At 34.5% G+C, this 27468-nt stretch overlaps 1 protein-coding gene across 8 annotated transcripts in view; it reads right to left on the bottom strand.

Annotated features, from left to right (window-relative positions):
• The window catches only part of METTL15 (methyltransferase 15, mitochondrial 12S rRNA N4-cytidine), a 247242-nt gene that overhangs the window by 213633 nt on the left and 6141 nt on the right, over window positions 1–27468 (bottom strand). For 5 of the 8 annotated variants that reach the window (XM_073808727.1, XM_073808726.1, XM_073808725.1 and 2 more), the window contains one exon: window positions 17024–17077. The exons of 2 other annotated variants lie outside the window; for them this stretch is intronic. In XM_073808727.1, coding sequence (XP_073664828.1) covers window positions 17024–17077 — 54 coding nt within the window. Of the gene's footprint in view, window positions 1–17023; window positions 17082–27468 lie in introns of all 8 variants that reach the window. One more of the 8 variants, XM_073808728.1, reaches the window with a different exon arrangement.

The raw sequence follows: 27468 nt of genomic DNA, 5'->3' as shown, positions 1-27468 counted from the left end.
CATTTGATGAAGACAGAAGATGAGAAAAGGAACAAGAACAATATTACAAAGTACTGCTGGGAATTAAGAGTTCCATTCATAGTTTTGACAAATGCATAAAAAACTTGCACTATTTTGAAATAATTTTTGTTTTAATGAACTGTGTTCTTTTGACCACACACTCCTCAAAGACTGCATCACATGAATTATGACTTCATATGAAATAAAACTGACAAGTTTTTGTCTCATGCTCAGACCTTTCCTCTGAGTTCCCAAACAATTTATCCAACTAGCTCTTGAAACTCCATGTTGACTACGTGAAAAGCATCTAAAAACATGTCCCCCACAAAAAAAAAAAAATAGAAAATCTTCCTTAAAAAATCTGAGTCTTCATCCATCCAATGACAAGGCTATATACCTACCTTAACAGCTACATTTCTTTTCACCTCTCAGGTCTAACTCCTCATCACCACATTCTGTTTATTTTTAATACAAAACCTCTCAAATCTGCCTACTTCTCTCCATCTAAACTGTCACCACTCTAGTCCAAACTATCAACATCTCTTTAGATAAATTCTATTACTTTCTAACTGGTCTCCTTTCACCCACCCTTACACAACCTATTCCCAGCCTACTACCTCTAATCTATTCTCCACAAGGCTATCCGAAATGTTCTTTACAAAATACATATCTAGTCTAGTTACCCCACATCCCCCTGTTGAAAACTTTTCAATGGATTCCCACTGCTTTTCAAATAAAGACCAAAATCCTTAATATGGTCTTGAGCCTAGCATTTTCTGATGAAGACTTCATCTCTTTCCATCTCTTCTTTGCTGTCTACACTTAGCCACACTGGTGGTCTTCAGGTTTCTCAAAAGTGCCCTGTTTCTCCCATAACAGCATTTCACATGCTGTCCCTGCCAGGAATGTTCTTTCCTATTCTTTAGATCTAAGCTCATAAACCTTTCCCAAACACCCATACTAAATCAGAAGTCTGTTTGCCACTCACAGACATACACACCTTTCTTTAACGGCAATTATCACAGTTGAAACTCTGTTCTTATTTGTGTATATTATTCCTCTGTGCTGTTACGAATTACCCTAAATTTAGGGTTTTAAAACAATAAACATTTATTATCTCACAGTTTCTATGGATCAGGAATATCTGGCTTGAGGTCTCTCACAGGTTGCAATAACAGTGTCAGCCAGGGCTGCATTCATCTGAAGGCTTGTTGAGGCTGGAAGATCTGCTTCCAAGATAGCCTACTCACCTGGTGCTGGTTGTTAGCAGGAGGCCTCAATTCCACTCTATGTAGGCCTCTCCACGGGCTGCTTAAACATTCTAATGACATGTTAACTGGCCTCCCAGAGCAAGCAATCCAAGATACAGCACAATTTCTTTTCTGACCTAGCCTTTGAAGCAACTAGCATCATCATTTCTGCAATATCTTATTGGTTACACTGGTCAACCCAATTCATTATAGAAAAGAACTATGAAAGAACACGAAAACCAGGAAGTGAAGATCAATGGAAGCCATTTTGTAGACACCGGCTATGACAATATGTTAACTGATCTTTTATTCAATCTTCCCTAATGATTAAACTCCAGGACTTAAACTTAAGTGACTATAGTTAGCCTGAAATTACCCTGAAGTCTTGTGCTTAATCTTAGTCACAACTCCCATCCCGAAAGTACCCTATTTCCTGCCATGATCCAAAAACATCCTCTTCCTACCTTTCAACCACTATTTCTAGCCCTATGACCCCAAGAGACATTTTTTCAATTTTTCTAAATATTCCAAGAAAGGAAAACTTACAAAATTTCATATCCTAAGATTTACCTTTTGTCTTTTTCTTAAATCAGATTACTCTTAAGTAACATTCCAGATAGGAGTTTGTCATGACATGATATATTTGAACAATTTTGTAAGATTTAGAAGCTGCATTTAATTTCCTTATGCATCATTATTCTAATATGTCTGTGAACTTCTAAATCTGAGATGAAAATTGAAAATTAAAAAATACACTTTTCCCTTTAATCATATCAAACTTTTGTTGATTTTTGGAATAAGTACTAATTCAATACTTTATTCAAATAAAACATACTAAAATTACAGTATAATGCAGTGGGGAAATAAGAGGTTTTTTGTTTTTGTTTTCTCAATTTGATTTTCACAAAACTTTTCAGGGACTTGTCTAAAACAAACAAGCAAAAACACTACATTGTATGTCAAAGAAAGAAATAATTCTCATCTAATGTACCACATGACACACCAAAGTGAATTTACAAAGGACAGACGATTGAACAACTCACTTTAGGGCAAATAAAAACTCAATTATAGTTTATGAAAATCTCATAGGAACCCCCCCCCCACAGGAAGAACTTAAAAGCAGGTGAAATTAATCTGTTAATTGATTTAATGGATTCATTTTTGAGATTATTAAGGGTCCATGATAAAATAAGGAAAAGAGATCGAGAACAAATTATTTTCTACCAGTTTAAAACATAGACTAAGTAACGTATTAAGGTTAAGGGACAAGAACAAATTGGATTTTATGAAATATCTAACTTTTCTCACATAAAAATGATATATATTTTAATATAAAAGAATGTAACTTAATAAAGAGATGCTACCCATGCATATAATCGTGATATAATTACATAGCGCCATTTAAATCAGCTATGTGACCATTACAGGGCTCCATTTCTAGACCTATGTCTTGTTGCTATGACCTTTACAAGGCAAAAAAAAAAGGTTCAATTTTTACAGCTCTGGCTTCTCTGCAGGGAGACCCAAGAAGCTTAACAATTAATGTTAATCACAATGATTTCCATGGCATGGGCATATACCCCAGGAAATAGACTGAAAGTAGGAAAATATTTCACAAAGCATGTATACTTCGGGAACTACTCATCTTCACTATCAGGTTTTACTTCACAAATGAAGCTAAAAACCTCATCAAACCTCATTTAATTCCCTGGGCAAACATTATTTTTATCATGCTAAATTTTTATTTACAATGAAAAATATTGTTCAGTATTACAAAAATCACCTAATTTAAAATAAGCACAATATCTAAATAGCACAACTCGGCTAGATTTTCAAGATTAATCTTTTAAAAGCAATACTTCTGATTGATTAGGATCACCAGAAGTAAACTACTGCAAATGATTCTTCCAAAAATAACAAACCCATTAACACTGGACAAGGGTGACACTATTAAAAGTTTATCAGTTTGAACAAAATATGAAACTGCAATAATTCCACTGCATTTTAGTGCACATTTGGATATGTTCATAAGCAAACACAGAAATTCAAAGATTACATTTTTATGCAACATATTTACTGATGGCAAGAAAAAATAGAGAAATAAAAATTTTAATGGGAAAGATCAGGTATGTTCACCTGTTTTCATATGGAAAAGGAATGCTTGGAAGTATAGTAGAAAGGGAAGAAAATGTTAAGGTAGTTAAAAGAGGAGTTATGCTGAAATTACTCTTCACCAAATCCAGTCAAGCATTCTTACTGTACTAGGCCACTAAATGTTAATTAACCTGGCTACCAGATACATCTAAGCTGGGGTGCCCTGGAGGAAGGAGTTAACAAGGACAGAGGCTGAGATGGTAAAGAAATTTTACTACCTTGCAACACTGCAACTTTATATCAGGATTCTACTGAAATTTTGTTGCCAGGTAATTCCCTGCTTCACATCTCTATACTAGGTCACTGTGCAAAACAGAACCCTTTTCCTTGGTTCTAATCCACATGCTACTTTGTGCCATCTTTCCCCTAACCCAGTGGTGCTCAATGAGGGTGTTGAAAAAATGTGTTCAGGCTATTACAAAGAATCGCAGGATGCCACCAGCATTTAATGGGTGAGGTACAAGAATGCTGGATGTCCTGCAATGCACAGCACAGTGCTTCAAAATAACCCAAATTCTATATGACACACAGTTCACAAAGTGGGGGGAGGGGGAAAGGGAGAACAATGATCTAAGCCTGAAACCAAATTGTTTTACATCTCATACAGTACTTTTTACAAGGATTGAATATACATTGAATTTTCTAGGAATGGAACTCTTGTGTAAATTGAGAGAAACTTTACCAAGAATAGCTCTCCATTTCAGAAAATCACGTCACGTTCAGCAATGCCACTTGTCATATTTAAGTGGTCAATACAACACCCCTTTGTTGGTCTGCATGTGCAGATTTGCGTTCAGTCATTCTGTTTATAAGTACAAACCTCTGATACTTCAACAAAATGTCCATCTCAAATCCAATGACCTTCACCTCTCACAGTCAGTTGCTAGAACTTTTCATTGGCTTATCATGTTCTAACTGAAATTTTAAATTCAAATACTCTATTCTTTAACCACAACTACTCCAGTTCTCACATGGGCACATCCACTTGTGTTCTTATTCTCAGTCTCTCCCTTCCCCAACCACACTACTTTCAATTACTTTATCCCCCACATTTCAAGTATATAATAACACTTGAAAAATATCAGTAATAATCAGAATTATAATTTATAGAGTATTTACTATGTACCAGATATACTTTACACACATCTATACTTAAACATTTATTAACCCTCACAATATTCTAATGAGGTAGGAACTATAATTATCCCCTTTCTTAGATGAAAACTGAGGCACAGAAAAATAATGTAATTTGTCTGTGGTCACACAACTCATCAGTAGAAGAGTTCCAGGGCCCAGGCTCTTAACCACCACACCACACTGCCTCATGTCTCGATGACTATTCTAAATTTTCAACAACCTCCTTGAACCCCCACTTCAATAATCTCTTCAAACAGCTTTCTGATTTACAGACAACATTGTCTTTGATCTCATCCTGAAAATAAAGGCACTCAGGCTAGATTCCTCTCAATTTTTCTGGCCCATTACCTACAAATTTATCTTCAATCACACCCATCCTCACTTCAAGTCTTTCCTCTACTCAAAGCCAATCTTGCACCTGTGCTCTTGAACCAAGACTCTCCTTCAGCTTTCATCAGACCTCCCCTCTCCTGTATCTTCAAACTTTCTCTCTGGCCTACTCTATCCTCACAGAAATAAGGAATATAACTACCTACCTACCTGCCCTCCTACCTACCCACATACACACATACATACACACACACATACATAAAACTCTTTCTTGACATACTACTATCCATATTCTACCCTCCTTTACTCATCCAAATCTTTTCATATCAATTTATACTTGCTCTCTCTTCCTGTCCCTTCCATACAGGAATCTGATTTCCAATGAACCATTACTCGATTGAAACTGCTCTCCCTAAGGTAATCATTTAACTGCCAGCTCTGAAAAATATTTTCTAGCCTCTACCTTTCTGAAATTCGGGTGAATCTGCCATTGTTGATGGCTTGTGTCTTAAAACTCTATTTCCTTAGCTCACATGCAACCAGAGTCTCCTGGTCCTCTGCATACCTCTTTAACCATTCCTTCTCTCTCCTTCCTTAGGTCATCTTCTTCGACCAAATTTGTAATACATTAGCTTCCTCTGCACTTCCATCTGTAAAAAAAAAAATGAGGGACCTCATTCTCTTTTTGGCTTCAATACTGCCTTGCTGATGACTCCTTAAATTATTTTTTCTAATCTGGTCTTCTCCTTCTTGCTTCAGACTATTCAGTCAATCAACTACCTTCTGGACAGGAAAACCTAGATGTCCTTTAGGCATCTCAAACACACAAGCCCCAAATTTAATTCACTGACTTCCCCCAAACCTAATCCTCCTCCATTATTCTCCATATCATGGAGCAGCATCACTCTCCATTGGGTTAGTCACACAAAGAGGAGAGTGATGATAAGCTTTCTCCCCTTCATCCAATCCACTGCCACAACTGCTGACTTTTCAACTCCTTGCCTCAACACACTGATTATTGCTCCTTTTGTTCAGATACCTATTATCTTTTATCTAATATAAAACATCAGCCTCCTTGCCTACAAATTCTCCCAATATATAGCCACTGAGTAGCCTACAAAAAATGGAAATTTAACCAGGTCACTCCATATCTTAAAACTCTTCAAAGATTCCCCATTGCCACAAGAAAAAACTCCACACATCTTGATCTGACTAGCCTAATGGTATTTTCTGCCAGGAAAATGACCTAAATAAAACTGTTGAGCTCTCACTTGATTATAAAATGAAGAAAAGGGGGAACATACACATGCATATATACACACATCTCTAAAACAAGTAGCATACAACCCAATAGTAACCACTGAAAATTAACATATTAGTCAGAGAGCTTATCATGTAGTCCCTCACAGAATATTTTCATTTTACAGAGACTCTTGATGACACTTAATGGTAATAAGTCCTTAAGATACAGAGATTGGTAGCAAGTCATTCCAAGAGAATAGAAAGCATTCAGTCAGTTCTGGCAGGGGAAAAAAGAAAAAGGTGGCACACCCAAACTTGGTAATTTGAGAATGATAGTTTAATTAACGAACTATTTATAAAGATGTAGACAGAGGTTAGGGGCTAGGGAACAGGGAATAGTGCACAGCTCCAGAGGATCTGACAACAGCCAGAGACGTTACCGTCCCAAGCCTGAAGGGCAAAAGGAGTAAGTGATTACCATTATCTAGAGAGGGTTAGTTATACAGAGAGGGCCTCCTGACAGGTGCTATGGCTCTGGGGAAAGAAAAGCAACCAATTCAAGGCAACACAAAGGAGTACGATGGCTTCACTTTCCCCTCACCCTCTATCTCTAGCTGGTATCTCCCATTGGTATAATCCAACCAGAAGCCAAAGGGCAAGGGAGCTAGATGATATAGTTGGTAAAGGTCATCCTCCCAGGACACATACAGGGTGAAAAGGATAGAAAGTGGTTCTGGAAAGGTAAACAGAAGATATCCAGCCCTTTATAAAGTCAACTTTGACAATTACAAATAATGTTATGTTTGTAAGAGACCTTAAAGAGGACATAGTTCCAAAATCTTCACTTTCCATATTAGGAACTGAGGCTTAGATAAGCAAGTGACATTTCCAAGGTCACATCATTACTTAGGAGTAACACATGAACTGGATGCCAGGTCAGGTGATAATCTCCATTTTGGTAACCTCTTGGTCCCCCAACACAGTGCTAAACATATAAAAAAACATTCAGGGACTTCCCTGGTGGTCCAGTGGTTAAGAATCCATCTTGCAATGCAGGGAACACCAGTTTGATCCCTGGTCAGGGAACTAAGATTCCTCGTGCCACGGAGCTACTGAGGCCCTGAGCCACAACAAGAGAGCCCGCGTGCCTCAACTACAGAGTTCATGTGCTCTGGAGCCCACACACCACAACTGGAGAAAAGCCCGTGCACTGCAACGAAGAGCCCACTGCAACAAAAGATCCCGTGTGCGGCAACTAAGACCGAATGCAGCCACTAAATAAATAAATAAATACTAAAAAAACAAAAACAAAAAAACATTCAATACATACTTATTGGATTGAATTTTGTAAAGTTCTTTTAGAGGATACAAAAGAACCAAAAGTAATTTGATATGAAAATTTCCCCCGTAGTCATTATGTTAGAAAGAAAAAAATACAAAAACAAATATCAAACTATATGAGTGTGCCTTTCTTCTGCAATCTAGCAAAATCAATATATAAAATGTTATGAAAATTGGGGGAAAATCTAAACAATTTCAAATGTTCAAAATAACCACATGTACCTATTCATAGACACGTTGACCTAAAGTCTACTGACATGCTGTGTAAACAAAAAGCATCTAAACGATCTCTCATTTCTGAGTCATAAAAATAAATTAGCATAACAAAAAAGAAAACCATCAAAGGCTAACTGATGTAGTATAGACAATTTAATGTTTTTGTATTCTCCTAAAACATCACTAGAACTACTTCAAGTTACAGTGTACAAAATTCTTTTGATGATCAACACATACTGAAATCATCTAAGTTAATTAAATAATAAAGCTTTACCTATAAAATCTTAATAATCAGAAAACTCATTTCAAAGAATTTAGTTTCCCCACTCACACTTTTAGAGGAAATTACATATACCCAAATTTATCAAAGAGAGTAACAGTGAATGAATAGTTTCTGCTCACATTTGAACTTTTATGCAAAACATTAGAAAATAAAACCACAATGAGAGATTCATATAAAATATCCTTACTAAAAAAAAAAAAAGCTTGTAACTCTGTCACTGACATTTTATTTGAGGGAAAACTATGCAAAGTATGTCCAATTTTTAAGAATCTTGAAAATAAATGTTTATAGCAAGAATACACATTTTATGTTAATTTTTAGCAACTGCAATACATTTACAAAAACCGTACTCACCGAATGCCTCTCTTAAACATCATGCAAACTTTACTTTCAATTTTGAACATTATGTAGATTTAAGCTAAACTATTTATTTAAAATATTCTTATAGACTATGAGTGTGGTATATAGTACCTAATTGCAACATCCATTCATCTAGAATTCATCTGGAGATTATACTGTTATTCCTGGTTAATTGTTTTTCTACTCAATTTTTTTTACCCTATCTATTTAATACCATCAATACATAAATATGAAGAAAAGGTTTCTGCCTTGGTTAAAATAGTTGCCATAAGAAAATACCTGCAGAGCATTCAATGGAAATTCACATGGAAGAAGATCCTTCCCTCTTTTCCTTTAGGTATGAACATATATAATTCATCAAGTAGATCAGGAAAGATAAAATTAAGAAATCACATTCACAACTCAAGTGGGTATTCCCTGTCACTTAATTTTTACACCAAACACAGGTCAGTCTCTGAAAGGTAATAAGCCAACTAACAGGTTGAATATTAGCCCAAGACAGTGAAGCTACAAAAATTCAGCAAAATTCAAATAATTGACCAGAGATAGGTTTTCTCCAAGCTGGCAAACTTTGAAATTTCAGAGCAATTTCTTTAGTATACTTTTTTGTAAACGAATTTGTCAGGATTAGTACTAATAATAATATTAGTTTGATTAGTTGGATCTATGTTATAATGTTTATTCTACATAAAACAATAGCAATGAAAAGCTTTCAAATAAACTAAAGTCACTTTACAACATTTAGGTTTCTAGATGAAATACAATAATGCATATGTTGTGGACTACCAAATGGGTGTTTTCGAGTTTGGATGAAATACTGTTAATTATAGCAAGGGAAGAGTTTATTCTAAATACGAGTAAGAAAACAGTCTAGGTATGGAAGGTATAAAAAACCATTTTTAGCTTTTATTTGATCTATTCACAAAGCCAGAAAACAAAATTTTCCTTAAACTCCTAGGCCAATGGGGCCAAAGTAATGAAGCAGATTAGACGTGGCAGCCATTCATATTTCAACTTACTTTATGTATTTACCAACTTCTCTTATCCCTTCTTTTTCCATCTCCCAAATTCCTTTACAGTTTTGATATTCAATGTAAGTGTTATCCAAGGTTTCCTTCTTTTTTGCCTTGGCAATCATATCTATTCTCAAGGGTTTAAATATCACCTGTGTGGTAAATTCAATCTCCTTATCTAATTTCTAACTCTAGTCTCTCATTTCTGTTACTGGACATTCAAGTGAAAGCCCCCCTCTTCAAACACAATCATCCATCTTTCCATCTCTATTCCCAAATAAGCTTCAACTCCAGAAATTCCTTGTCAAACCTCAGGGCGCTGAGAGAAAGTATCAAGGCTCCCCATGTCCAAAAGGTAAAGTCCCATATCATTAGCAAGCCTTACAAATTCCTTTATGTTCTGAACATTTGCTTACCTGAGCAAATGCTGTTTTCTCATGACTTTCTGCATTTGCACAAATAGTTCTCTCTATCTAGAATTCCCTTCCTCTCCACCTAGAATTCCCTTCCTCTCCTTATCCACTTAGAAAACTCCTTGTTATTTCTGAAGATGCATATTAGCCTTCATCTCCTTTGTGAAAACCCAGGTAGAATAGTTTCCCTCACTATTATATCAAAGCAACATATATACATATATATATATATATATATATATATATAAAATGGAATGTTTTATTTCAAAGAATTCTTCTACTGCAGGCTATTTCTTTTTTGTATCCCTTGTACATAATAAAGTGTCTAACATGAAAATGGTGTTTAATTCATGTCAGTATCATCCTGTACTTTTTAATTCCTAAATATCTCTCTCAAATCTGTGCATTCCTCTCCAAATCTACAATTATCACCACTCATTATCTTTGGTCAAAAGTCTCATTAGTCTAGACCAATCCATTCTCAATAATGTAGAAAGAATAATAAATAAAAGGAAAACTTAATCATCTCTGACCTCCACCTTCCTCTCCAGCCTCATCTTTCAAACCTCCCCTTTGCATCTTCAGCTCATTCAGTGGCTTGTTTACAATCTTTCAGTCTTGCCATACTCTTACCCAGCATAAAACCTTTATATATGTTCTCTCTTCTCTCTGAATTCAACATCCATTTATGGTAAAAACTCTCAACAAAGTGGATATAGAGGGAACATACCTCAACATAATACAGGCCATATATGACAAGCCTAAAGAGAACATAATACTCAATGATGAAGAGCTGAAAGCATTTCCTCTAATATCAGGAACAAGACAAGGATGCCCACTCTCACCACTTTTATTCAACATAGTATTAGAAGTCTGAGCAACAGCAATCAGACAAGAAAAAGAAATAAAATGAATCCAAATTAAAAAGGAAGAAGTAGAACTGTCACTGTTTGCAAATGACATGATACTATACATAGAAAATCCTAAAGACACCACCAAACATCTATCAGAACTCATCAATGAATTCAGTAAAATTACAGGATACAAAATTAATATACAGAAATCTGTTGTGTTTCTATACACTAACAATGAACTATCAGAAAGAGAAATTAAGAAAACAATCCAATTTACAATCACATCAAAAAGAATAAAATATCTAGGAATAAATCTAACTAAGGAGGTAAAAGAACTGTACTCAGAAAACTCTAAGACACTGAGGAAATAAACTGAAGACGACACAGAGAGATGTAATGATATATTATGTTCATGAACTGGAAGAATTAACGTTGTTAAAATGATGATATTGATGAAGGCAATCTACATGATTCAGTGCAATCCATATCAAAATATCAATGGCATTTTTTCACAGAACTACTACAAAGAATTCTAAAATTCATACAGAAATATAGAAGACCCCAAATGGCCAAAACAATCTTAAGAAAGAAGAACAAAGCTGGAGGTATCATACTCCCTGATTTTGTAACAGAGCAGGGCCCTATGGGTTTTCCTGGGACAGAGCCCTCCCCACAGGTCCTCTGGTTTAGCTCCTCTCTGAAGTATCTAATGAATGTAAATTGGTGCAGCCACTATGGAAAACAGTATGGAGACTCCTCAAAAAATTGAACTACCACAGGATTCAGCAATTCCACTCCTGGGTATTTATCCAAAGAAAACGAAAACACTAATTGGAAAAGATATATATACCCATATGTTTATTGCAGCATTATTTACAATAGCCAAGTTATGGAAGCAACCTAAGTGCCCATCAATAGATACATGGATAAAGAAGATGTGGTGTATATATACAATGGAATCATACTCAGCCATAAGAGAATGAAATCTTCCCACTTGCTACAACATGAATGGACCTAGAGGTTATTACTCTAAGTGAAATAAGTCAGAGAAAAAAAAATACTGTATGATTTCACTTAAATATGGAATCTAAAAAACAAAACAAATGAATAAACATAATCAAAACAGACTCATAGATACAGAGAACAAACAGGTGGTTGCCAGAGAGGAAGGGGCTCAAGGGAGGAGAGAAATAGATGAGGGAGATTAAGAGGTACAAACTTCCAGTTGCAAAATAAATGAGTCATGGGGATGAAATGTACAGCATAGGAATATAGTCAATAATAATGTAATATCTTCGTATGGTGAGAGATAGTAACTAGATTTATTGTGGTGATATTTTGAAATGTATAGAAATATGGAATCACTATGTTGTATAACAGGAACTAACATAGTGTTGAAGGTCAATTATACTTCAAAAACAAGCAAACAAACAAACTTATAGAAAAAGAGATCGGACTTGTGGTCACCAGAGGTGGGGTAGGGGAGGGGGAACTGGAAGAAGGCAATCAAAAGGTACAAACTTCCAGTTATAAGATAAATAAGTACTAGGGATGTAATGTACAGCATGATAAATATAATTAACACTGCTGAATGTTATACATAAATGCTGTTAAGAGAGTAAATCCTACGAGCTCTCATCTCAAGGAAAAAAATTTTTTTTCTATTTCTTCAATTTTGTATCTATATGAGATGATGGATAGTCACTAAACTTACTGTGGTAACCATTTCATGTTGTAGGTAAATCAAATCATTACAGTACACACCTTAAATTTATAGTGCTGTATGTCAATTATATCTCAATAAAACTTGAAGGGAAAAAAATAGTGTAGTATTTTCATATAACCTAAGCCATGCTCTCATATACTTTAAATCATCCCTTGATTACTTAGAATACCTAATACAATGTACATACTATGTAAATAGGTGTAAACACAATGTAGATGTTTTGTAAATAGTTGCCTGTGAGCTACAAATTCAAGTTTTGATTTTGGAACTTGCTGGAACTTTTTTCCTGAATATTTCCATCTGCAGTTAGTTGAATCTATGGATGTGTAACTACAGATATGGAGGGCTGACTGTATTCTCCTTCACAGCTGTGGAAATTTCATATTCACCTTGATAATTATTTGATAAATGCCTGCCTCCTCCACTAAATTATAAGCTCCTTAGAGGCTAAGATAATGTCCAGTTTTGCTCCACATTGTATCCCCAACATCAAGAGCACTGCACCTGTTACACAGAAGCTCAATAAATATTTATTGAAAAAATGAGGAAATGGTCTCATTTTCGCACAGAAACTTAGACCTAACAGCTCATTGTCTTTTATGTCAATTTCCCAAGGCTTTCTTCACTTCACCCAATCACTCGCCATATCTACCTTCTTAATGTTTCTCTTACCAGTACCTTTCTTTTCATTCTTGCTTTTGATAATTATTTCAACAAATATTTATAGGGTACTTTCTGGATGCCAGTCACTGTCTTCAGCATTGAGGATACAGTTGTAAAGAAACAGAAAAAAACCCAAGCTTTGTGGAACTTAAATTCCAGGATGCCATGGAGGGAGGGTGTGAGGGAGGGGCAACAATTAAAAAGCAAGATGGGGCTTCCCTGGTGGCGCAGTCGTTGAGAGTCCGCCTGCCGATACAGGGGACACGGGTTCGTGCCCCGGTTCGGGAAGATCCCACATGCTGCGGAGCGGCTGGGACCGTGAGCCACGGCCACTGAGCCTGCGTGTCCGGAGCCTGTGCTCTGCAACGGGAGAGGCCACAACAGTGAGAGGCCCGCGTACGGCAAAAAAAAAAGAAGCAAGATGAAAATGAAAAAATATAGCATGTTACTGATAAGTATTAGGGATAAAGAAAAAAAGCAAGGAAAGGGGATATCAAACATTGTGGGATGGTAGTTGAAATTTTAAATAGGGTGGCCAGGGATGATATCTCTAAAAAGGTGTCATTTGAATGAAGACCAGAAGTGAGGGAGCCAGTCATGTGGATATCTGAGGGATGACTATTCCAGGTTTTCTGACTTAACAGATGTGCTATCTACTTTCACCTAGAAACTCCAGTTTGCTTAGATTAGCTCTATTGGAAAATTTAGTAGTGATGAACTTGCTCTAAGTGAGCATACTAAGAAATGAGCACCAGCAGAAAAGATTAAAAATGCACCCAGAAATATATAGCCATGTAGGGATTTAGGGAAGGAAGAAATTAAGGCACTTAGAAAATCACTGTTACATAGAACAGAAAAGAACGGATATTCAAAATTACAACCTTAAGTCAATTTTAAAAAGTTTAATTTAGATGTGTAGACTCTAAGGTAAGTAAGGTTATACTTTGGAAAGATTTATAAGACTTTTTACCCAAAAACCAATATAAAACAAAAGTAATGAACAAAAACATTTATAGAACTTAAAGTAGTAACTGGAATATGCAATCATCCTAATTTACAATAAAACATAAGTGTTAAAAATGGTTTTCTCATTTAACTAGTTAATTCTTGGTCTCCCATAATCAGGAAGTAAAAAGTATCAGAGACCTGCAATACTGTGGTTAACATCCTAAACTGACATAATGAGCTAGAGAGTAATGCTGTAATGAATCTTATTTAAAATGCAAATTAATATCTTGCTTTTCATATCATAATGTAAATGAATATCTGCCTTTTTATATCATAAAATTCTCTACTTTGTAGACATAATTATATATTATAAACTTAGAGTTTGCTCTCTCTCAGCAAAATGAGCATCCATAAAATGGATTACCTTTGACCTATCATTTACTATTAGTTCTGTTAACAATATTAATAGTTTAGTTACTTATCCTGCCATTCAGGCTGCCTTTCCCTTACCTCCTTCAGGAAACTCTAAGCTATTTTTGGTGGGTGCCAGATCATATTCTTTGTTTCTTCAAAAATGAAAGAAAAATTTGTACCCTGTGGTAGACTGAATGTCCGTATCCACCCAAAGTTCATATGCTGAAATCTTAACCCCCAAAGATGATGGTATTAGGAAGGGGGGCCTTTATGAGGTACCTAAATCATGAGGATGGAGTCCTCACGAATGAGATTAGTGCCTTATAAAAGAGGCTCCACCATATGAAGACACAGCAAGAAGACACTTGCTATGAAACAGGAAGAGGGCTTTCACAAGAACATCTGGCACAATGATCCTGGACTTACAACTAAAGACTGTGAAAAATAAATTTCTGTTGTTTATAAACTACCACCTACTTGGTGGTATTTCCTTATAGCAGCCCAAATGGACTAAGACATACCCAGTGGATGGTCAGTAAATACTTATTAAGTTAGCCACGAACAAAGAATATTTTGATTTATATGGTTACATCTTCAGAATGATAAAACTCATTCATTAATCATTTATAAAAAAACAATTACTTTTTGAATTTTTTTCCATGTGTAATTATAAAACCAAATCTGTCAAGTCAGTTACCTTGAATGTAATAAAAAAAATTCAGACCAGAACAAACTGAAAACAAAAAAAATTACAAAAAATGTCAGTTGTAGTTGGATACTTGTTTACCTTTATCCTCTATCCTTCAGCATAATCGAATCAGAATTATGTCAATCCATAAATAGATTTGACAGGAAATGGAGAATTTGACACAAACACCACTTCTCACCCTGGGCTTTCAGAAGGTATAGTCACATTAAGAAGAACTGACTCAATATCCCTAATATAAGTTTCTCAAAGAATTTCTAACACTTACTTTCAATAAATTCTGAAATAAAATATTTTATTTTGTATGTTATTAATGATGCATTTAAGCTAATGGCTCTTCAGGGGAAAACAATAACTTTAGAAAAATCTCAGCAGTTTCTATAATGAACAAGATGTCACAAAAATATTAAACCAAGAAAACAGTATAAAACATTTCTCTCTCATAGTTGTCTATGTCTCGCTTAGAAATATGTGAAATATCTCACTTTGTATTTAAGCTCTAAAGTAGTCCTTTGCAAGAAAAGTTGGCTTCATGTTCATTCATTAAGGTAGTTTGCTGCTTTGATCATTTTAAATTAGAGCAAAATCAAGCCTTTCTATTCAAAAATGTTGGTTTCACATGTATTACTCAAAGAAGAAATCATCTTGGTGACAATATTCCGTACTAGTGGAAAAGTTAGTCTTCATAAGACCATTTTGAAGATCATTTCTAAAGTGGGAGGAAGGATGAATGACTGAATTTGCTTTAATTATTTCATGATTTCTGCTATAAAGGAAGGTAAAATCAAAACCACAGAGAAGAGACATAAGGTAGCGTGGAGGCTGGAAAAAGAAGGGAAAACATATAGAGAAGATAGAAATTCATGAAGTTTGTCTCCCTTTTTAGTACTAACACTGTTTCCTGAAAACATCCTCTTACAGTTTCCTTCCCTTGACAGCACCCTTTCCCTCTATCTCCATCTCTAAGCCTCAGTCACTTGATGGCTCTAGTCAATTTATGCTATACCTTTCTGTGAGTTAATTTCTTTTGCATTTCGAAAAGAAAAAAATATACAACAAAAGAAAGAATTGGCTTTTTTCTGGAAATGTAATTATAAATACAGAAAAATACTGTATAGCACACAGAGCAAATGAATATGACAAGGATAAAATATATCCTTAAAATTATTACACAATGCAATATAACATCTCATACATTAAAGACTCAAGCAAACCGGGCTTCCCGGGTAGCGCAGTGGTTGAGAGTCCGCCTGCCGATGCAGGGGACACGGGTTCGTGCCCCGGTCCGGGAGGATCCCACATGCCGCAGAGAGGCTGGGTCCGTGAGCCATGGCCGCTGAGCCTGCGCGTCCGGAGCCTGTGCTCCGCAACGGGAAAAGCCACAGCAGTGAGAGGCCCGCGTACCGCAAAAAAAAAAAAAAAAAAAAAAAGACTCAAGCAAACCAAGTGAGAAGTTTATAGGGAACAAGAAAAATTAAGTAGCCATAAAAATGCATATAAATACGTTCTGAAACAACATTCATCAAAGTAAATAAAATCTTTAAATGCACATTACCTTCTGATAAATAATATTTGTTTCACCCAAAGGAGACAAAAACTAGCACCCACAAAAAAAGAAAGAACAAGAGAGTTCACAGATTACAACAAGATGAGTCACCATAAAGCTTTGCAACTTCGTTTATTATAAAATAACATTTTAAGTATTCTACTTACAGCTAAGTAGTTTGTTATATGAAGAGAAGGTAGTGGAAGAAGAGTAACATAAAATGTTCTTAGAGCTCACAAGGTCAAGGTACACTTCCTACCACTTTTAACAAAAATAATATGGGACCTAGAAAAAAAACCACTGGACCTAGCCTCTTGCAGTAACTATGATTAGACTATTGATCAGGGACTAGTGCTGACCTAAATAGACAGTAACCAGTACTCAGAATGACTCATGCAAATGTGCTTTGTGAACAGAAAAACCTCACCTGTTTCTCCTTTTTCTTTCTCTGAGCTTCCCTTACAGAATGGACCTTTGTTTTCTTCCTGCTCAAATAAATTTTAAAGTTCAGTACTTATGTCTGACATTTAGAAATGGAAGATCATTTTCGTAACCATGGAACCACATATATTTGGGGATTATCGCTGAACCAAAAACTGTAATTTCTAATTACCTTTTAAGTTAAATTTAAAAGAAAAAAAGAATCTTAAATTCTCATATTTGAATAGCAAACATATAGGAAAGATTCATCTTCTGGGGTACAAAAAAGACCAAATTATAAGAAGATAATTTAAAGACATTGGATAGGCAAAAGAATCAATTAAGTTATTGGTCTTATTTATCCAATGTCCTTTATAATCTGCTTCTAAATTCTAATGAAGATAATTATATACAGGGATAAAAATGCATTAAGCCACTGATAGAAAAGCAAGAATATTCTCATGGATACTAAACTTACTAGAAAGGGTAGATATACATTCAAGAAGTACACTGCAATTATTAAAGATTTCAATATGAAAACTAATGTAATTATACATATTTATTTAAATAAATGTGCATAAAAATAAATAAATGTAAAATAACTATTTTAAATAGTACCACATCTTTAAGGGAAAATAAGCATGAACAAGTTATTCTCCTTTTAGTTATAAACAATGTATATACTTCTAAAACTCTAAAGAACTGTTAAAGAAACTAACATTTTGGGCATGATTGAGTAGCTCATTTACCTAAAGACCTTATTTCTTTATATATGCCAAATAAAATTTGAAAAACTAACCCAAAAACTCATTTTTGCATCAATTTTTCACATTTCTTATAACATGAACGAACATTTTATAAATAGCATTAAATATATACATTCCCATTAGAGAAAATATGCTAAATTTATCATTGGGATCCATACTCCCATATGCCCCACCCTAAAACTCCAAGAGGAATTCTTTTTTTTTTTTTTAAGAGGAATTTCTATATTTGATACTTTGAGTAAGATGGGTTTAACTAATACACATTAGAGCTGATAAACTGTAGTTTTTACAACAAAAAATGAGTGATAAAAAATTATAATTAAATGATCAGATATAAGAATTCAATATTTAATTGTCTAATTGTTTTGTGTTTATTACTGTTGACTCCCTGAAAGATTTTAAATACCTTAACAACAGTATGTAAAATGTTCATCACATCACCAGGTAGTGCAGGCTACATATAAATGCTACTAATAGCTGAAATATCAGATAACATATTAAATAAATATGGTACTAATAAAATATTGCATATAATAAACACAAAGCTAATCATGAGATCCAATACTAATGGGATTTTAAAATATATATTAAAGACATATTTTAGAAGTATACATAGAAGAAATTTGCAAGAAATACAGAATCTGCAACAGTAAAATAAAAAAGCAACAATATTTATTTTACTTTAATGTTGACATATAATTATAAAACAATCATCTATTTCTAGAAGCCATAATTTAATATAAAAAGAAGTGTTTTCTCAAAACAGTAACTTGCTCTTTTTTAAAACAAATTTTTATTATGCTAAAATACACATAACTTAAACCCACCATCTTAAGCATTTTTAAGTGTATTTTTCAGTGGTAGGTATTAAATACATTCATAATGTTGTGCAACCATGCCTACCATCCATTTACATAACTCATTTTATCTTTTCTATTAAACAGTAACACCCCATTCCCCTCCCTCACAGCCCTTGGCAGCCACCATTCTACTTTCTGCCTATGAGTCTGACTACACTAAATGCCTCATGTAAGTGGAATCATATAGTATGTGTCTTTTCATGACTGGCTTATTCACTTAGCAAAATGTCTTCATAGTTCATCCATGCTGTAGCATACTGCAGGATTCCCTTCCTTTTTAAGGCTGAATAATACCCTATTTTATGTATAGGCCACATTTTTCTTCTTTCTTCACCCATCAATGAACATTTAGGTTAATTCCATGCTCGAGGTATTGTGAATAATGCTGCTATGAACATGGGTGTGCAAATACTGCTTCAAGACCTGTCTTTCAATTCTTTTGAGTATATACCCCAAAGTGGAATTGCTGGATCATATGGTAATATTCTATTTTAAATTTTTTGAGGAACTGCCATACTGCTTTTCACAGCATCTGTATCATTCTGCATTCCCACCAGCAGTGCACAAGAGTTCCAATTTCTCCACATCCTCACCAACACTTGTTTTCTGATTTTTTTGACAGTAGGCATTCTAATGGGTGTGGGGTGGTATCCCATTATAGTTTTGATTTGTATTTCCCTAATGATTAGTGATCTTGAGCATCAATTTCATGTGCTTATTGGCCATTTGTATATCTTCTTTGGAGAAATGTCTGTTCAAGTTCTTTGCCCATTTTTGAATCAGATTGTTTTGTGTTGTTGAGTTTTAAAAGTTCTCTATATATTCTGGATATTGAATCCTTATCAGATATATGATTTGCAAATATTTTCTCCCATTCTGTGAGTCACCTTTTTAACTCTGTGAATAGTGTCTTTTCATGCACAAATTTTTAAAATTTTCATGAAGTACAATTTATCTATTTTTGTCTTTTGCTATCTGTCCTTTGGTGTTATATGCAAGAAATCACTGCTAAATCCAATGTTGTAAAGTTTTTGTTCTATGTCTTCTTCTAAGTGTGTTACAGTTTTAGGTGTTGTATTTAGGTCTTTGATCCATTTAGAGTAAATTTTTTATGTAGTATTAGATAAGAGCCCAACTTCATTGTTCTCTCTGTAGATATCCAGTTTTCCCAGCACCATTTGTTAAAAAGACTGTCCTTTCCCCGTTGAATGATCTTGTCACCCTTGTCAAAAATCATTTGACCATATATGTGAGGGTTTATTTCTGGGTTTTCTTTTCTATTCCATTGGTTTGTATGTCTGATTTTACGCCAGTACCACACTCTTGATTACTGTACTTCTGTAGTAAGTTTTGAAATTAGGAAGCATGATTCCACCAGGTTTGTTCTTTTTCAAGATTGTTTTGACTATTCAGGGTCCCTTTAGATTCCAAATGAATTTTAGGATGGATTTTGCTATTTCTACAAAAAACATCGTTGGGATTTTGGAACAAATTTCATTGAATCTGTAGACTGCTTTGGGTAATATTGACCTTTTAACAACATTAAGTACTCAAATCCATGAACACAGGATGCGTTTATCTTTTTTATGTCTTCTTTAATTTCTTTTACAAATGTCTTGTGGATTTCATTGTACAAGTCTTTCAACTCCTTGCTTAAGTTTATTCCTAAGCATTTTATTTTTTTCAATGCTATTGTAAATGGAACTATATCATAATTTTCTTTTCAGATTATTGATTGTTCATGTATAGTGATTTTTGTGTGCTGCCTTTGTATCCTGCTACTTTACTGAATTTATTTATAAGTTCTTCAGGTTTTGTTTTGGTTTGGGTTTGTGTATGGGATCTATAGGGTTTTCTACATATAAGATCATATCATCTGCACAGATAATATTACTTCTTCCTTTCCAATATGGATGCCTTTTTCTTCTTTTTCTTGACTAACTGCTCCAGTTAGAACTTCTAGTAGTATGTTGAACAGAATTGGTGAAAGTGGGCATCACTGCCTTGTTCCTGATCTTAGGGAAAACACTTTCAGTCTTTCACAGAGTATGATATTTACTGTGGGTTTTTCCATGTAAGGCTTTTATTAGGTTGAGGTAGTTTCCTTCTATTCTAGTTTGTTGAGTGTTTTTATCATGAAAAGGTGTTAAATTTTGTAAAACGTTTTTTCTGCACTGATTAAGATGATTACATTTTTTTTCCCTTCATTTTGTTGATGTGGCATATTACACCGATCGATTTTTATATGTTGAACCATCCTTGCGTTCCAGGAATAAATCCTACTTGGTCATGCTGTATAATTCTATCAGTGTGATGCTGAATTCTGTTTGCTAGTATTTATTGAGGATTTTTGTGTCAGTGTTTATAAGGGATATTGGTCTGTAGTTTTCTTTTCTTGTAGTGTCTTTGTCCGGCTTTGGTATCAAGAAAATGCTGGCCGCATAGGATGAGTTAGAAAGTATCTCCTCCTCTTCAGTTTTTTAGAAAAGTCTGAGAAGGGTTAATATTAATTCTTCTTTGAATGTTTAGTAGAATTCACCAGTGAAGCCATCAGGTCTGGGGCTTTCCTTTGTCAAGAGATTTTTTGATTACTGATTCAATCCCCTTACTAGTTATAGGTCTATTCAGATTTTCTATTTCTTCATGATTTAGTCTTGGTAGCTTCTGTGGTTTCTAGGAATTTATCCAATTAATCTAGGTTATCCAATTTGTTGGCATACAACTGTTCATAGTACTCTTATATAATCCTTTCTATTTTTGTAGAACTGGTGGTTATGTCCCCATTTTCAGTTTAGTAATTTGAGTCTTCTCTCTTTTTCTCTTAGACCTTCCAGCTAAGATTGTCAACTTTGTTGGTCCCTTCAATTTGGTTCCACTGATTTTCTTCATTGTTTTTCTTTGGGTTTCATTATTCTTCTTTTCCTAGTTGCTTAAGTTGTAAAGCTAGGTTGCTGATTTGAGAACTTTCTTGTTTTTTTTAATCTAAGCATTTATAGTTATAAATTTCTCCCTTAGCACTTCTTTTACTGTGTGCCTTCAGTTCTGGTATATTGTGTTTTTGTTTTCATTCATCTCTAAGTATTTTCTAATTTCCCTTGTGATTTCTTTGATCCATTGGTTGTTTAAGAGTGGGCTGTTTAATTTCCACAAATTCATGAATTTTCCAGATTTTGTTCTGTTATTGATTTCTAACTTCATCCCATTGCTACTGGAGAAGATACTTTAAATGATATCTGTCTTTTAAAATCTATGAGACTGAATTTATAGCTTAACATATGGTTTATCCTGGAAAATATCCCATGTGCACTTGAGACGTGTATGCTGTTGATGTTGGGTAGAGTGTTCTGTAAATGTTAGATCTAGTTGGTTTATTGTGTTAAGTCCTCTATTTCCTTATTTATATTCTGTCTGCTTGTTCTATAGACTATTGTGAGTGGGGCATTGAAGTCTCTAACTATTATTGTAGCACTGTCTCTTTCTCCCTTCAATTCTGTCAGTTTTTGCTTCATTTATTTTGATGGTCTGACATTAGGTGCATAAATATTTATAATTGCTTTATCTTATTGCTGTACTGAACCTTTAATTAATATTTTTTTACTAAAATGGCCTTTTTGATTTAATTAAAATTCTCTTAGAATTTTAATTAATCTCAGTTTTCCTGAGATTCCAGGAAAACTGTTTACAAAACAGTTATATTTTTATTATTTATTTACCTGTGTGAATCCAAATTGTGCAAAAAAAAAAAGACATTGATGTTGATTTCAAAGTTTTTGCACCCAACAAAATGTCTCACTTACATAATGCATAATGGACTTGATAACAAGTAAATTACATAAACAAATTCATACTATACAATACCATTTTTAACCTGTTTTATATTTGGGATGGATTGTTTATTAGAGAGAGAAAAAAAGAATACCACTGTTAAAAAGTAGATGAGAACAGTATTCTATGGCTACACCATGGTACCTTCCAGGAGAAACATAAAATATAAGTCTTAACGAGGGAATGTCAAATTAAGGGAAAAATTTACAGACTGTACTAATTTTCAGAATTGTCAGGCAAAAATTTTTGCCATTATATAATCTACAGATATCTAATGGCAACAACCATGAGGGTCCTATCCAGTGTTATTCACACTAGCTAGAGGGAGCCAACTGTACATATTTCTTCCTAATGCTACATTCAGTGACACCAGATTAGTAGCTTGAAATGTGCATGGTAGGAATTTGTATTTAATGGGAATCTGCAAACAAAATAAATCAAGGTTTTTGGTTTTTTTTAAATCCGTACCCCACCCTGATCCACACACCAGGTGTTACATATTTACCAGTACAACACTGGAAATATCACATTCCTGAAGGTATTTTGATACATAGGTCACTTAACTACCTACACAATGCTTTAAAACAGAAACATTTTTCAAATAAACAATGGTAAAAAGAAGTGTAAAATAAAAATTTGCTTCCAAGAAAGCTATATGTTAAAAAATAAAGGAGAGGACACTGCATCTTGACACAGTTCATTCTATCTGAAATTTAATAGTTCTTTCTTTAGGAAAATAATGCATCTCCCTACATGTGCTATAGTACAGGTCCTGTCTCATATAAAAGTTCCTAACTTTTTCAATAATTTGAGGTTAAACAAAATAAACTCCTCCTTTCTGTTATCGATCAGCCTTTAATATTTAAAGACAGTAAACCTATAGTCCCAGGATTTTCTCTTTGATGTTCACTCTCTGTTTAAAGATTATAAAGGATTTAAAGTAAAACAAGTGAAATACTGCAACTGATGTTAAGAAAAATCCATTATATAGAGCATAGGGCATTTTTTAGAAAGAAAATTATCATATCTTGTACCACGACAGCTTTGGTAAATCAAGTAATGATGAAATTAATGTTAAATGTTAGACTATCAAAATAGATTAAATACTTATTTTGAATATTTAGAAACCCAACCGTATAACCTTAGCCTGACATTTATCATAATCTATTTTGCATCAGTTAGGTACCAACTCATTTTCTCAGTCCTCATATCTGTTCCTTCCCCAGATTTCTCCAGTTACTTCATCAGACTGGGCCTGCCACACTGAGGCTGGAATCATATAAGTCTTGAGCCTGAGAAGCTACCATAGTACCCGAGGGACATTCCTTTTATCTGTGCCTCACATCTGTCCTCCAGTTTACTCTGACTTTTATTCATTCCCTTAAAAATCATTACAAAGCCACCATGTTACAGTCCTTATGCTAGGCCCTGAAGGTATAATGATACAATGGTAGACAAGATAAAGATGTCCATGACTTTCATGGAGGGCAGTCTGCTAGGAGAGATGTCCACTGAATAAATAATCTCATTAAAAAATTATAATTATAAATTATTATAAGTCCTATGAAAGAAAAGTATATAACTCCATGAATGTACTAATCAGGAGACCGCCCTCCTCTGTAGGCTCCAGAAAAGCTTCCCTGAGAAAGTGAAATTTAACTCAAGATGTGAAGAATGGTTCAGGCAAAAGAAACGGTACTTTTTCAGTTCCAAACATGTTGGTTCCACCTTTGCTGGAACATTTATTTCCACCTTTGCTGCCTCCTGGCATTTTTCTCCTGAATTTTATTGTATCTAGCTACCAATGCTGACCTTCCTAATCCCCATAATAGTATCAGATAATGTTTATTGAGCTCATACTACTCAGAATATATCATTCTAAGCGATTTACCCTTACAATGACCATATGAGATAGGTTGTATTTCTTCATTTTACAGATGAGAAATCTGAGGCAGAGGCATGATAAGTTACTTATATGAAATTACACATCTACTGGTACTAGTACTGGTACTGGTACTGGTACTAGTCCTTGCATGACCATCATGTCCCTCATAACTTATCACTCCTATAGAAACTCTAAGGCACCAAGCTACATTAGCAATACTACTGGGCAAAGAATACCAAGAATACCAAGACTCCTATATCCTTCAAACTGCTATCATTTTCAACTAGACAGGATCATGCATATTTTCTCCAGCTTTCAGAAATAAGGAATAAAAAATTGACCAAGGTAGCCTACACTAAAACATCCTCAGGAGCAAGAAAAATGTCTTTAGAACAAGTAATACTTTCTTACAAAAATTATTCACTGAGACTATGAAATAATGAAAATGGGGCAAGGAGAAGAATTATAATTTATTTAATTCCTTCTGTACCTCCCAAGGAAGAGGAAGAGGAATTTTATTCTTTTAATTCAAACTCATAAATATTTTGCATGTATTTGCAAAACTAAGTTAACGTGTAGTGAATTGGCTATGATGCAGAAGAAATTACCACAATCAATTATTTTCTTTAAGTAAGCATCTTTTAAATATTAAAGAAGAGGAAATAATTATCAAATGACTGAGGCCTCACTCAAAACTATATTTAAAGTTCCTGTTATGATCAAAGTTTCATTTGTAAATTTATCATTGAAGGTGATGTGAAAAACAGTAATTAAGTAGGTGATTGATACAGGTGAATGTATGACTCATAGTTTGCAAAGGAAAATGATTTTGGAGAAAAGGCTCAGGAAGAAAAGCAGCAAATAATGGGTTCTGGAAGAAATGAAGACCTTTCCTGTCCAAGGACTGTCAGTAGTTCTTTATTACTTGAAGATTAAGGGAATAGTGAATAAAGCTGTCTGCCAGACAGCAGAAATGGTAAGAAATAACATTGTCTCTATAAGTGTACCTCACATTAAATTTCTCATAAATAACATTCATAAAATTAAACTTTCTATAAAAAGTTACTAGAAAACCCAACTCAAATCAGAACAATGGAAATGTCAAAATAAACCAACATTACAATTGTCACGAACTTGAGCAGAATGAAACAGCAGGGTAGGTCAAGTTGTAGAATCGCCTAATTTTATCCCACTTGGTTTTTAAAAAAAAAGGCAGATCCAGTACTGAATTAGGAGGAGACTTAGCCAGGTTTGTTTTTGTTTGGTTGTTTTTCTACTTCATGGGTTATTGCAAAATAAACATTTGGTTTTTGCTACTAGGGTTCAGCAAATTTATACAATGAATTTGGTTTCTGGTTCCAGAGATCAAATTCAAGCCATCAAATCCAGTTTCACATTTTTACTAACTGCCCCTCCCCTCTCATATATATCTCAAATATATATATTTATACATACATTTTAAAACTCACATTTTGGTATGAGTTTTAATTACTATCCTTGCCTTATGAATCTTTAAAGGAAATGAAGAGAATTTCATTTTGATGAAGTCATACTTAACAGGAAGTTTTATCCAATTTAATTTTTTAACTTACATTTTCATGTATATTTTGGAGTCCCTACTATGTGACAGCATTTAGCCAGATACTTTAAACACATAATCTCATTTAAGAATACTGGGTTTGGGGCTTCCCTGGTGGCGCAGTGGTTGAGAGTCCGCCTGCCAATGCAGGGGACACGGGTTCGTGCCCCGGTCTGGGAAGATCCCACATGCAGCGGAGTGGCTAGGCCCGTTAGCCATGGCCGCTGAGCCTGCGCGTCCGGAGCCTGTGCTCCGCAACGGGAGAGGCCACAACAGTGAGAGGCCCGCGTACCACTTAAAAAAAAAAAAAAAAAAAAAAAAAAGAATACTGGGTTTATTTCATTATATATATACTGCCTGAGGACAAGGTAAACAGAATATTTTTTATGATAAAGCAACCTAAGTCCTATCACTGATGGCTTTTTAAGAGCTGTGTGTATGTGTTCACACACACATGCGTACTAGACAATGGGTTCAAACCTACACAGTCTTGTTATAGAATCTTTGCTCTTAACTACTAAGCCACTATATGTTGGGAAAAGAAACAAAGAATGGCTTTTAAAATGAATATAACTGATTTAGGTAATAATAGTAGCTTCTAGAATAAGAGATCATAGTTTGGAAGTCAGTATGCTAATTACTATCAGCATAAAGTTATAAACAGACATTTAATGAAAACTTACAATGATAAAGATTTCTTTTCCTTTGGTAAATGTGATTAATTTTCAGAAAGACTAGTTTTTTCTTTTTGGATATTGTATCACCTAACATTTTTGTGAACTTTTTATAGATTTTAAAGATTTTCATACCTAAGACCTTATACAATCCTGTTAGCAACACTATAAATAAGGCAAGTATGATGGATAATTTTATATGTCAACTTGGCTGAGCCATAGTGCCCAGATATTTGGTCATATATTACTCTGGATGTTTCTGTGAAGGTATTTTTAGATAAGAATTAACATTTAAATTGCTGGACTGAGTAAAGCAGATTGCCTTCCATATAATGGGTGGGTCTCATCTAATCACTAGAAAGCCTTAATAGAACAAACACTGACCTCCCTGGCACAAGGAGGAATTCTGCCAGCCAACTGCCTTTGGACTCAACCTGGAAATCTTACCTGGGTCTCCGGCCTACCAGCCTACTGTGCAGATTCTGAATTTACCAACCCTCTATAATCATGTGAGTTAATTCCTTAAAATCAATCAAACAATCTCTCTTTCTCTCTCTCTTTATACACACATACACCATACACCCCACCACCACACACACACACGCAGACACACATATTCTGTTGGTCCTATATCTCTGGAGAACTCTCAGTAAGACAGAAAGGTAGCTGAAAACTAAGCCTAAGAAAACAGGGGACAGGAATTCAGATTTTTATCTTTGTCTCCAGTCATTCCTAAAAAGATACGAAAATTCTCAAGAAGCTATACTAGAATTCAGTTTTCATACCCTAACCACATAGCTGGAATAATGTTCTTTTCCTTTTAAAACTGTTATTTGACAAAACTAATCAACTCTGGAAAACA

This window comes from Tursiops truncatus, chromosome 8 (assembly GCF_011762595.2).
Source record: "Tursiops truncatus isolate mTurTru1 chromosome 8, mTurTru1.mat.Y, whole genome shotgun sequence".
In the NCBI taxonomy this organism is placed as follows: Eukaryota; Metazoa; Chordata; class Mammalia; order Artiodactyla; family Delphinidae; genus Tursiops; species Tursiops truncatus.
Note: the sequence above shows the minus strand (reverse complement) of the source record. Positions and strands in the feature narration are given on the sequence as shown.